Source organism: Clytia hemisphaerica, unplaced genomic scaffold (assembly GCF_902728285.1).
Source record: "Clytia hemisphaerica strain Z4C2 unplaced genomic scaffold, Clytia hemisphaerica genome assembly, whole genome shotgun sequence".
NCBI classification, from domain to species: domain Eukaryota; kingdom Metazoa; phylum Cnidaria; class Hydrozoa; order Leptothecata; family Clytiidae; genus Clytia; species Clytia hemisphaerica.
The window spans coordinates 274,483-287,191 of NW_027103384.1; the positions used below are offsets into that span (position 1 = coordinate 274,483).

Sequence of the window (12,709 nt, forward strand, 5' to 3'; positions counted from 1 at the left end):
CTCCCTAGGACTTGATTTAAAGGGAAAGAGTATAGAATTACCTTTCCAATGGTTGGTACCAAAACGAGTGTCGGAATCAAAAGCTACAAGCTTTTACGCCATTTTGAAATTTCAAATTTCAAAAAAAATCATTGAAATTTTTCAAAATTTTCAAAACTACTGCCCGCTCAAAGGGTTAACCAAAAAAATTTTGATTTTTTTTTTTGAAGACTCCAAACTGCTCAAAATACCTGAAAATGACAATTAGGAGTTATTCGAAGTTGTTTTGACCATAAAAAATCTTTACCAGGGGTCTCATTAACCCTTAGGCTCCATAGGACGTGTTTTCGCGTCCTGAAACAGCCAAAATACCAAGTCCCAAAGCTTGGGTCTCAGCTCCCTAGGACTTGATTTAAAGGGAAAGAAACCAAATGTTTTTGAAAGAGTATAGAATTACCTTTCCAATGGTTGGTACCAAAACGAGTGTCTGAATCAAAAGCTACAAGCTTTTACGCCATTTTGAAGTTTCAAATTTCAAAAAAAAATTATTGAAATTTTTCAACATTTTCAAAACTACTGCGCGCTCAAAGGGTTAACTAAAAATTTTTGATTTTTTTTGAAGACTCCAAACTGCTCAAAATGCCTGAAAATGACAATTAGGAGTTATTCGAAGTTGTTTTGACCATAACAAATTTTACCAGGGGTCTCATCAACCCTTTAGGCTCCATAGGACGCGTTTTCGCATCTTCTTTTTTGAATGCTCAATATAAAATTTTAAAGAAAAACTGAAATGCAAGTCACATTTTCGGTTTCAGGGGTCACCTACAGTGGGTCACCTAAATTTTAGGGATCATCTAAAACTTGGGATGAGGCTTGGATGGCCCAAAACAGAGCTATTTTCAAATTTTGGAAAATTTTCAGAAAATTTGTCCCTTCCGTTACGCTTATTCTATACCTAATATTTACAATTTTTAGGAGTATTTGTAAGTTTATATAGTTAGTTCTGGTTAGTTCTATCATTTTAGGTTAAAAGATCATATTTGACTATTAAAATTCAAACTATCTTTTGAAACAAGTTTTTTCCTAGTAAAGATGTTAATTAAAAATTTGAAAGTTGTCCCTTCCGTTACACAAATTAGGCTACCCCTCCAACCCGAAAATGTAAATTCATGAAAAACGATTAGGAATTGGTTTAAAACACTTTGTAGAAACATTTTAAGAGTAAGTTTAGTCTTATAAGTGTCTCTTTTTTGTAGAAATAACAAGTTTTTTTAGTTATTGGTTGAAAATGAGAAAAAAATCAACCACAACAACTTCTAGGGTCCTACAGTTCTGCAAAAAGGTAATATAGAGGAGCACATACTTGATTATCATCATAGAGGTATATACACATCCAAATAAATAGGTTTTAAGCAATTTTGAGGATGAAATTGTTTTAGCGTAACGGAAGGGACAGGTGTACCAAAAATGTGGCCTTTACCCATTTACATAAAAAAAATTATGGTTTAGTCTGTACTTCCAAAGGAAAATTTCAATTATATTAGTGGCTATTAAAGAGCATGAATCTGGTAATGTGGCCCACTTTTCGATTTATTAATTTTCCTACTTTGAGGCTTTGGTGAAATCTCTATAGGTATTATAGTCATATCATATCAAATCTTATTGTTTCTGGTCAATCTTGACATGGGCAAGCTTAAAACAGTCATTTTTTCTGATATAACAGGTACTCAAATTTTCAGGTTCAGGTATCAGGTTCTCCGTTTTTAAAAAAATGATCAACATCATTGTATAATAGTTCATCAACAACATGCTTTTTCCAGCTTGCTTTTTGTTGTTCTCACAGCCAGAGAATATGAAAAATGAAAAACACAGTAAGTACCGCCAAAAAAAGTTTTTTTGTCATATAAAGTCAAAAATGTTGCGGACATAACTTTTTCCGTTCACAAAGTTATGTCCGCACAGATTTGACACAGAAAAAAACTGAAAAGCTTTAGCTCACTGGTTTTTACATTTTTACATTTTAAAACCCTTCCCAGATAATGGGAAACTAGAGCAAGTTGCAAAAAAACGGCAGTTATCTTGGTCAACGCGAAAAATTATTTTGAAGTGAACAGTGTCTTGTTTCTGTTCACATTTTTTAGTTATGTCCGCACACTATTTAATCCTTTAAATTTTTCAAGGAGTTATCCTTACTCAGCTGAATCATTTTTTTTCTATTTCAAGGGTTACATTTGGGGTCATTTTATACAAATTTGAAGTCTCAAAGGCTATTTGTTGGGGAGACTGTGTGAAACAAAACAGTGTCTCCAAAGATCAGTTATGTCCGCAACAAAAAGTTATGTCCGCAACAAAAAGTTATGTCCGCAACAAATCATGAAGTTTTCTCAGCCCCCAAACACCATTTTTAGGTTTCTTTGACAAATTATTGCATTTGAGGTCATTATATGTTGGTTAAAACCAGAAAAAAGTCTGATAATTTTCCATTGGCAAGATTTCAGTTTTTTCACCTCATATCATATATTGTATTTCATGTTGCGGACATAACTGTTTCATCTAAAATGTTGCTGATAAAGTGTATTTGCAAGCTGGCATGATGTTTTATTATATGGAAGTAGTGCTTAGGCTATTAGAAACAGAAAACAAATACTCTGATGTTAAGGTCCAAAATGAAAATTTTAACAGAAAAATAAACTTTTTGTTTCTTTGAAAAATGATGGTTCTTAACCTGTGAGCTTGAATAAAGGATAAATTATGCATTAATTTGCATATTAAATCCATTGTGTAGTGTTCACACAACATAATCTACTGCACATTCACTTACAGACTAGTTAGAATTGCTCCAATAGTTTCAAAAAAACAGAGTCATATTCTGTAGCAAATTGTATGTTGCGGACATAACTATTAAAGTATTTATCAGATTTTTAACCCTCTTAAGCAGTTATGCTAACACTTTTGACAATACTAAAGAGTTAAATTTGTAAGTGCCGTGCATTTCCTTGCTTTTTTCAATTTTTTGTGTCCTCTAGGGTCGTTCTTCTACTAGAAATATTAGAAAGTTTTAATACCATTGTTGAGTCTTCTTTTGTTCTTTTCAAAGAAAAAACATGTAATAACTGAAATCAAAACCAAACCAAACCAAATCTTTTGGTTTTATATTGATTTAGTCTCAAATATTCCTTAATTTTGGTAACAGAAAAAGACAATCCAAAATTTTAAATAAATGATATAAAATGTTCAAATGTTCTATGGTTCTACCCTGGAAGAAAAAAAGTTATGTCCGCAACATACCATTATTACCCATTATTACCCTTTCTATTGAAAAGGTTGAGTGGCTTTTCAAGGAAAAATCATATTTACTGATTATGAAGATGTACAACAGTTAATGTCAAGCTCAAAATTTCACTTTTAAAATTAGATTATGACAAAAAATGATATATGATTGGATTCTCTTTTACAGATAAATCTTCAATTTTCAGGAAATCATAGTTACAAAGACCTCTCAAGACAACAAATTTCAATGATTAAATTTTGGTTTCAAGTACAGCAAAGTATTGCTGATTTTAAAATAAATTTGACAAAAAGTTATGTCCGCAACCAACAAGGTTTCATTTTCTAATTTTTTATTGATCAACTGAAATATAGCAAACTTTTGGTTTTTTGAAAGCTTATGGGTCCTTCAAATCTAGAATGAAGTTACCTGATCATAGCCAGTTTTCTTTTCATGAAGTCAAACTTTATGGGAATATTTTTTAGTATTTTAGATTTTCTTCTGGAAAAAGTGTCAGAATTTGAAAAATATGTCATACTGGACGGTAAAAATTGCTTTTCAATGCAGCTTATTATATTAGCCATGGACTGAAATCTAAGACAAGAATTAGATTATGCATATTTTATCTCAAATGAAGTGTAAACTAAAAAGAGTTGTTTTTTTGCCAAATTTGTCTGATTATAACTACTCTAGGTCAAATTTCTGGACCAAGCCAGTTTGATTAAGCCCTGATATTAATGTTTTCTGAAAATTGAAGTCATTAATAAAAAGATTATCCAGGAATAAAAGTGAAATTCAAAACTTTATTTTTTCCAAGAATTTTCACCTATTTGGGTGACATTACCAGATTCATGCTCTAAAACAGAATTTATCTTGATTATAGTGTCTGGTTATTTGAAGACCAGACCTTTTAGTTGCATTGCATAAGAGATACAGGTCCCAAGGGTTTGCCCCTATTACAACTGATTATAGCCAGAAATTCTTGGACCTACCATGTGGTACTTAAAATTAACCCATGTCTCCTATTCGTATGTTGGGATAGGGATCATTTATTTTTCAAAAAATTTTTCCAGCCAGAAATGCCAGGATAAAATGGCACCTTCACAGTATTTTATCGTTACTTTGTACTGACTTTTTGCAAGGTTAGTCTTTATGGTAACCAGTGGTAACTTTTCATTTTGACATTTTCATATTAGAGTGTCTGACCTGAGTTTTCTTCTTAATGGCACTCTATTACACACCGGGTGCACCAAAAAAAGTATACCAGTTTGTCGAGTTATTGTGAGCTTCAGGATTTAATTGTTTTATTCATTCTTAATCTAGCTTGGATTTTGAGCTATGATACATTAGATTTGAAAAAGTATTTCGAAAATTATTTCAAAAAAACTGACTTTTTTTAATGTCGAAATTTCAAAAGATCATCAAAAACAGCGAGCAAACTTTTCTCTTGACACTTACCTTTCTTTACACATAGAAATACCAAAAAATGTAACTATGTTCATCAAAACTCGTTACAGAATATTATATTGTTTTTGGAAAAGCTAAAAAAAAGTTTTGGAAATCTCCAAGAGAGGTTTTGATGTTATGTGTGTGAGAAAACTTTTGAAAAAATAGATCACCATTCGGGCATTCCTCGACTAGTTGCTCAAAGAACTTTGGTCTGCATTGAGTTATGCTCGTGTTGGAAATATTTAAGATGTGCAAACTATTGGCAAAATATAAATGAGAAAAAAAATAATTAAAAAAAAAATTGTGTTTTTGTCATTTTTGTCTTATTATAGCGTGATTGCTGTTTTTCGTGATTTTTTGAAATGTTGACATGGAAAAAAAAGTTAGTTTTTGAACTACTCTTTCAAATTTAATGTATGATAGCTCAAAATTCAAGTTAGAGCATCCTTTATACGATTACAAAAAGAATGAACAAAAAAATTAAATCCTGAAGCTCGCAATATTTCGGCAAACCTGTATACTTTTTTTGGTGCCGTTATTTGAACATAAAAAATAGCTTTCTTCATATTTTTCAGGTTAGAAAAAGAAAATGGCGCATTCTTTAGAAATAAAGAAGAGTCGCGCCATATTTGATTCAAAACATCTATCAGTATCCAAGACACATCAAGCACCGTGCATCAAAGATTTTGATATTATCAAGCCCATAAGTCGAGGGGCTTTTGGTCAAGTTTATTTGGCCAAAAAGAAGATTTCATCTCGATTGTTTGCTTTGAAAGCAATGAAAAAGAAAGACGTTTTGAATAAGAATATGATGGATCAAGTGGTAGCTGAACGTGACGCTTTGGCAATCTCATCCAAGAGCCCTTTTGTGGTGCAGCTCTTTTATTCCTTTCAATCTAACGAGAAAATCTTCTTAGTGATGGAGTATATGATCGGTGGAGACGTCAAATCACTTTTACATAATTTGGGTTATTTCCAAGAAGAGATGGCTTTGTTTTACGTGGCTGAGATGACATTAGCTCTTGAATATCTCCATAAGCATTCAATTATACATCGAGATATCAAACCAGATAATTTGTTATTATCAAGCACTGGTCATATTAAACTAACAGATTTTGGACTGTCTTATTTCACAGAATTGCGTAAACCTAATTTTCATGATTTATTGAACACGCCAGGTAATATCAGTTTGAAAGGTAAAATTTTCTGGCGAACACCAGGACAGTTGCAATCATTGACAAGCAAGTTTACATTTTCAGCACCACGCCCAAAGACTGAAGCAAGAGCACATAGTGTTATGACAAAATCAAGAAGGGACTCAATAACCTCTTTATCTCAATTAAATGAAAGTGACTTTATGTTTAGTTCACCACAAGATTGTACAATATCTCGAAGTAAAAGTATTTTTAATCCGATTTTATCAACACCCTTAGCTGCAAAAACAATAGCTTCCACTCCAAATATCGGAGAAGTATCGAGTAAACTGGCTGGCACCGCTAAATCCAACTTAACTGAAGACATTGAAATCTTAACCATACAATCACGAATGAGAAAAAGAAGTTTTCATGATATGAGAGACGAAAGCACCCTTGAAGATGATACTGAGAAGGAGAACTTCGATGATTCCAAATCCAAGCGATTGCGCGTATTCCCTTCCTCACACAGTAGTTTGCCATCGGAAATTAACCTCTCAGTTGTGGACATGAGTACTAGTTTTTCAACAACAGAAAAGCAACCACAGCAACAAGCAGTGAAAAAGAATTTTGTACAATTTCATGATGAGGTTCAGCATTTTAGTCACCATGGTAATGAATTTAGTCTTGATAACCCGTCTATTGATCTTTCTACTGATAACTTGAACGATACCTCAGGTGCTTCAAACCAAGAAAACAACATCAGTGGTGTAACAGCACTAACTGATACCAGCCACATGAGCATAAGTATCAACAAAGATTTTGATTCGTCCTTAACTAAATTCACCCCATCGCCTCAACCCAAATCTCTATGCGCCAAAGATGTGTCACCCTCATTGACACCTAAAAACGCAAGTCAAAGTAAATACCGAACAAACATTAAAACTACTCCAATGCAAGTTTTATTTGTTGACGATAGTGACACGTCAGCCAATCTGATTGATCCCCATCCGACCAAACGTCTCCTATCAGTATCAGATACGTCAATAAATGTATCCACGTCCTTACAAAAAACACCAGACGGAGCTCCTTTTAAAACTCCTGATGGGGAACCATTCATCCCTGGTGCATCTCCATTATCCATGAAAACACCAAGTCAAACACCATTTCGAACACCGAAAACATGCATACGTGGTAAAGCAACCCCTGCACAGAAACGAAAGATTCTTGGAACGCCTGACTATCTATCACCGGAAATTTTACTGGGTCGAGATTACAATGAATCAGTTGACTGGTGGGCTGTTGGTGTTTGTTTTTATGAGTTTATGACTGGCATTCCGCCGTTTAATGATGATACACCTGAACTCGTTTTTGAACATATCCTTGATCGTGATTTATTATGGCCCGAGGGAGAAGAAGCTCTTTCAGAACCTACTGTTGTTGCTATTGAACGTTTCTTGACTGTAGACCCAGATAAACGTCCTAAAGCAGACGAAGTGAAGACAATGGACTGTTTTGGATCGATTGATTGGAATGATATTCATAACCAACAAGCTCCTTTTGTACCACAGCCAGATGATAATTATGATACTACTTATTTCAATGCTAAAAACCTGGCCAATCATTTACATATGTCTGAATTTGATGGTTCTTGAATGTTGTATATTTGTTGAATATTTTTTGTTACAACCATTATAGTTGCAATTTTAGGACTATTAAAGTTGTTACCTAGCTAAATGCGATATTTATTTATTTTATTAATATCTTCTTTTTTCCATGATGAGCTGAAACTAAACAACGGCATGTATCAGTACTTTGTAGCGAATTTCGATTTTAGACACCACCCCACCCATATAGTACAAAAACTGCAATACACTATCCAGCAAACTCCCAAATATACCCCAATACCCCCTGTTTAGTACAAAATACTATCCAGCAAACTCCCAAATATACCCCAATACCCCCTGTTTAGTACAAAATACTATGCAGCAAACTCCCAAATATACCCCAATACCCCCTGTATAGTACAAAAATACCAAGCAGCAAACTCCCAAATATACCCCAATACCTCCTGTATAGTACAAAAATACTATGCAGCAAACTCCCAAATATACCCCAATACCCCCTGTTTAGTACAAAATACTATGCAGCAAACTCCCAAATATACCCCAATACCCCCTGTATAGTACAAAAATACCAAGCAGCAAACTCCCAAATATACCCCAATACCCCCTGTTTAGTACAAAAATACCAAGCAGCAAATCTGAATTTTCTGTATTACACAAATACCAAACAGCAATATTTTTTTCATAACACCCACCCACCCCATGATACATGCCGCTTTTTGTACATAGACCCCCCTGTTTGGTATTAGGTTTTTAATCCTTTTAAATCATTTGAGCTTCTTTTTCTGAGTCTCTGCAGCCATGTGAAGAACTTAAAAATGAGCTTCCTGAAAGAACTTGCTGACTTAAATACTTCAAAATGAACTATCTGACAGAATTATCATCAATCTTTAGCAATTTTGAAATAGAACAACTCAACGAGGATTTCTTCTTTTAAAATAACAGGACTTTAAAGGCATCGTCGTAGTCATTGCTTTAGATGTTTTATTTTGAATTATCATTTGAGCATATGTGCTTCAAAAATGATTTCTGCTGTGAAAGCAAATCACACATGAGCTTCTCAAAATTTGGTATTATTCACTTATGATTGATTTTCATGTAGCTTTCAGTTTGTTATGACCATTAAGGTAATGAATATAAATGGAGTGAAAACGTCTCGGTAATGACCTAACTGGTCGTTCAAATCTTTTATAAATTCATTCATAGCGACTTTCGTTTGATGTACGATCATATGAGGTAAAGAAATTTAATTTACATATTTTTTACATGTTATCTTTTCAAAATGAAGCACAAAATCGCTCTTATTCAAATTCTACTCGGGAAAGTTATGGCATGTCTCAAAAACTGAAAATTACCATAATTTTTAGATCGCATTAGTCGACAGAAAATGACCAAACAAACGACTGAACCTGGGGTGTAAACAAATGATTTTTGCGAAAAACCGCAAAAACTGATTATGACGTCTCAATCGATGACATCATAAAAACTAAAAATTGCATTTCTCAAGAATGGTTCATTCAATTACTTTCAAATTTTAGTACAATAATGACCGGTTAGCGAGGGCTGTACTGAGTACAGGGATGTGTAATAGCGGAGCTGGATAGCGCACATTTGAAAAAGCCTTGTTCGATCTCTGTACCCTGACATTAAAATTTGATGTGAAATTTAACTTTTTTAATTACAAACTCGTGAAATTCGGATTTTCTCTTAGCCAATGATTCTGCTGCTGCATTTATCCTTCACGATTAAAAACTTTTAATTATCAAGAGGTTCTGTAAAACATTGGTGAATGACAATTTAAAAAAATGAAAAGCATTGTTTTCATTAGTAAAGTTATAAGAAATTTCTTCTGTAAGATTATAAATAGCACTTTTTCATTTGAAATACCGCGTTACACCGTGGGGTGCCTCACTTTCTAACTGATATTTTCAGATAGCGAGTCGGTATGTCTAATTATGGAAAAATTCAATTGAAACAATATTTGTCAAAATATTCACATCCGAATTTTTTAAAGAGGAATCATGAAAGCTTCTCAAATTCATAACACACACTGATAAGATTAGATTTCATTTACAAGGAAGCTATTGGGGTATCTTCTGCAAATATTATTTTGATGAAAAGCGGGAACATCGTAGCAAAACATGTGCAAACGTACTGCATGAATACTTGTCTGCTTAATTTTCTTATAAAAACAGAACACTCAAGGGGACAGAGATGGATTTCTATTATGAACAGTTTACAATAAAAAAGACAAAGAAGCAATCCGCTAAGACCGCTAAGGAGTTCTCGTCCTTCATCCAGCTTCGCTATTACATATCCTTGCTGAGAAATATAACCACCGAGCTTGCGAGGTCGTTATGTTGATCGTTGTTGACCTGTCATCATGAGAAAAGAACCAATTGCATTGCCCGTCGAACGCGACCAAACAGAAGGCACAACTTTGAGATGATTCCAAACTTTGAAAGCGATGGACAAACGAATTCCTTCTTTTATCGAACTAAACCAACCTGGAATAAATTGCCAAAAGATGTCGCTGAAGCAAAGACAGTCAAAGTCTTCAAAGAAAGACTCAACACTGCATGGAGTACTCTTAGGTTCCAAATAAACGGGGGGGTTCGAATAAACGGGGGGGGGTTGGAAAATTTTCTAGATTTTAATAAACGGGGGGACCTAATTGCCGGGGGGGTTGGAAATTGTACTTCTGAAACCCAAAAATAAGGTAAAAATAGGCTAAAATCACGCTATTTAGAGCAAAATAAGGGACCTTCTCTTTGACAGCTGAAAATATTCTTCAAGATTAATAAACGGGGGGGTCCTAATAAGGTCCGGGGGGTTGGAAAATTTTCGAAAAATTAACAAGCGGGGGGGCCCGTTTATTTGGAACCTAAGAGTAAACACCTGAAAAGATTCAACACAAGACAATTGTAAAATACGTTGTATAATCACGATCAGTTCCAGAGGCCCTCGTGCGCCTAGAACATTATAATTGCGCAACAAAGCTGCGTGTAGGTTTTGCTTCGAAAAAGTAACCTGTTAACAAACCAATGATGCACCTTGCCAAAGTGCTCTTGCTTGACAATCAAAGCGCCATCGAAAAATAATTTTTGTGGTAATTTTAAGACATGCCATGACTTACCCGAGTATCAAAAGTTATAGACTTATTTATTTGACATACTTTGTGCCTCTCGTATAACGGTGTGTAATGAATTTTGACTAATTCTAGCCTATATATCGTATCCTAGAGCATAATGTTTTAGGTGTAGAACAGACAAAGTTGTTTCCACTTTTAGTCTTTATCTTCTTGTTTACATACTGTATAGCTATAGCTTCTACTGGTTACAGTTAGTTTATGTATGTGTGTAATTTTAGTTTGATATATTATATATATACTCGATATGATATTTTTGTTACCATACTTTGTCTTCTTTGTAATATACTATTAATTTCTTTCTCCGCCTTTTCTCGAAATAATTTCAAATTTAGTTTGTTTGTTAGGAAATTTTTTATTGAAAATGAATGAATGTGGTGACGAATTACCTTCAAAACACACCCTCTTAGTCTGTGTTGAAAAGGTTCGTCGTCGGTTTGGTGTTTCAATTTTAAAACTTTTTTTGATTTTTTTTAATTTCAACATCTTGTGAGCGATTTAGAAATTGCGATTAGTCCTTAAAGTCTGTCCAGATATAATTGGCAGTGGAAACAAGAATGCCTGTAACTTTTGATAGTCAAATATAATTATGGAATTTTTTTTTGCTTGTTTTAAAGAATCAAAAGCGCTATATTTGAATGTATTTTTGGTTGAAAAATTCGCAATTTTTAACGGTTAAATTTGCGATTGCAAAAATTGAGCTTTTTTTCTACTTATGCTATAACATTCATTTTTACACCAGTGATAGGTCGACCTTAGGTTAAGAAGTTTGTTAAATTTCAAGGCAAACTGAAAAGTCCTTCGGAAGATATGGGACCCGAAATACCCCTTGGTAGCACTTTTCTGTGAAATATCAAATCTCCAACTTATTACTAAAAACGGGGGTAGTGATATGATTGATAAAACAGTTTTTCGATCATAACACATTTTACGATTCTTTTAATGACCTCATAGCCAAACTGTGTTTAGTGTTTTGGGAATTAGCAAAGTTCTTTAATGACTTAAAAATAACAAAGGCAATATAAGTTCATGCTTATCTTTTCAATAAAAGCAATTATACTGTGATTTCACTTCGTTTCGAAATAATCAATGATACCAATAATACCAATAAACCAACACTTTCCAACTTTTACTTGCACTGTTCAAAAAAGATAACATAACCCCCGTTTTTAGTAATAAGTTGGAGATTTGATATTTCACAAAAAAGTGCTACCAAGGGGTATTTCGGGTCCCATATCTTCCGAAGGACTCTTTTGTTTACCTTGAAATTTAACAAACTTCTTAACCTAAGGTTGAACTACAACTGGTGTAAAAATGAGCGTTATAGCATAAGTAGAAAAAAAGCTCAATTTTTGCAATCGCATATTTTACTACTAAAAATCGCGAATTTTTCAACCAAAAATACATTCGAATATAGCGCTTTTGATTCTCTAAAACGAGCAAAAAAAATTTTCATAATTATATTTGACTATCAAAAGTTACAGGCATTCTTGTCTCCACTGCCAATTATATCTGGACAGACTTTAGAATGTTTGAACTTTTTTAAGTTATATACTATAGAACTTTTTCGATAGCCTTGTAAACTCTCAAAAAAGAGACAGGGTGGCCAGCGATACTGGAAATACTTGAAAATACTTGAATATACTGGAAAAAAATATTGGTACTTGATTATACTGGAGTTTTTGAAAAGATGCCCATTTTTCCAGTATATACTTGAAAATGATAAGTTGGAATACTTGAAAATACTTGAATTTCTTTTTTCAATCAAATCTTCTATTTCCAGGGCTCTTACAGGCTGTTTTGAAGTATAAATTTTCCAAAATTTTCTATTCGGACCCAACCATGGCGGGTCCTCCTGATAACAATGTATTGTACCCCTATTTGTAAGGTTAGACATTCTTGGTTGGTCTTATTCACTTAACCTATTTGATATGGCTTTTTTTTAAAAGATGAACCTTAATGGGCATACAAAAAATGAAAAAAAGTAAAAGCAGAATCTTAGATATTCTTCAGCTCAAGTTATTTACTGCAAGATAACTCTCATTGAGAATTTCAAAAATCTAGCCTTTGGAGCATGTATTGAAAGAATATATCCAATGTGCACATT

At 33.5% G+C, this 12,709-nt stretch overlaps 1 protein-coding gene across 1 annotated transcript; it reads left to right on the forward strand.

Moving 5' to 3' along the window:
- Positions 1-5,268: 5,268 nt before the first annotated feature.
- On the forward strand, positions 5,269-8,719 carry LOC136824785 (serine/threonine-protein kinase greatwall-like). The gene has a single exon (XM_067080760.1). It carries the CDS (start codon positions 5,286-5,288, stop codon positions 7,482-7,484), a length of 2,199 nt encoding a protein of 732 aa, XP_066936861.1. The 5' UTR covers positions 5,269-5,285; the 3' UTR covers positions 7,485-8,719.
- The last annotated feature ends 3,990 nt before the right edge of the window (positions 8,720-12,709 follow it).

What these genes read in the sequence shown, in the direction of transcription:
- LOC136824785 (XM_067080760.1), top strand. Translation starts at nt 5,286, where the DNA reads ATGGCGCATTCTTTAGAAATAAAGAAGAGTCGCGCCATATTTGATTCA.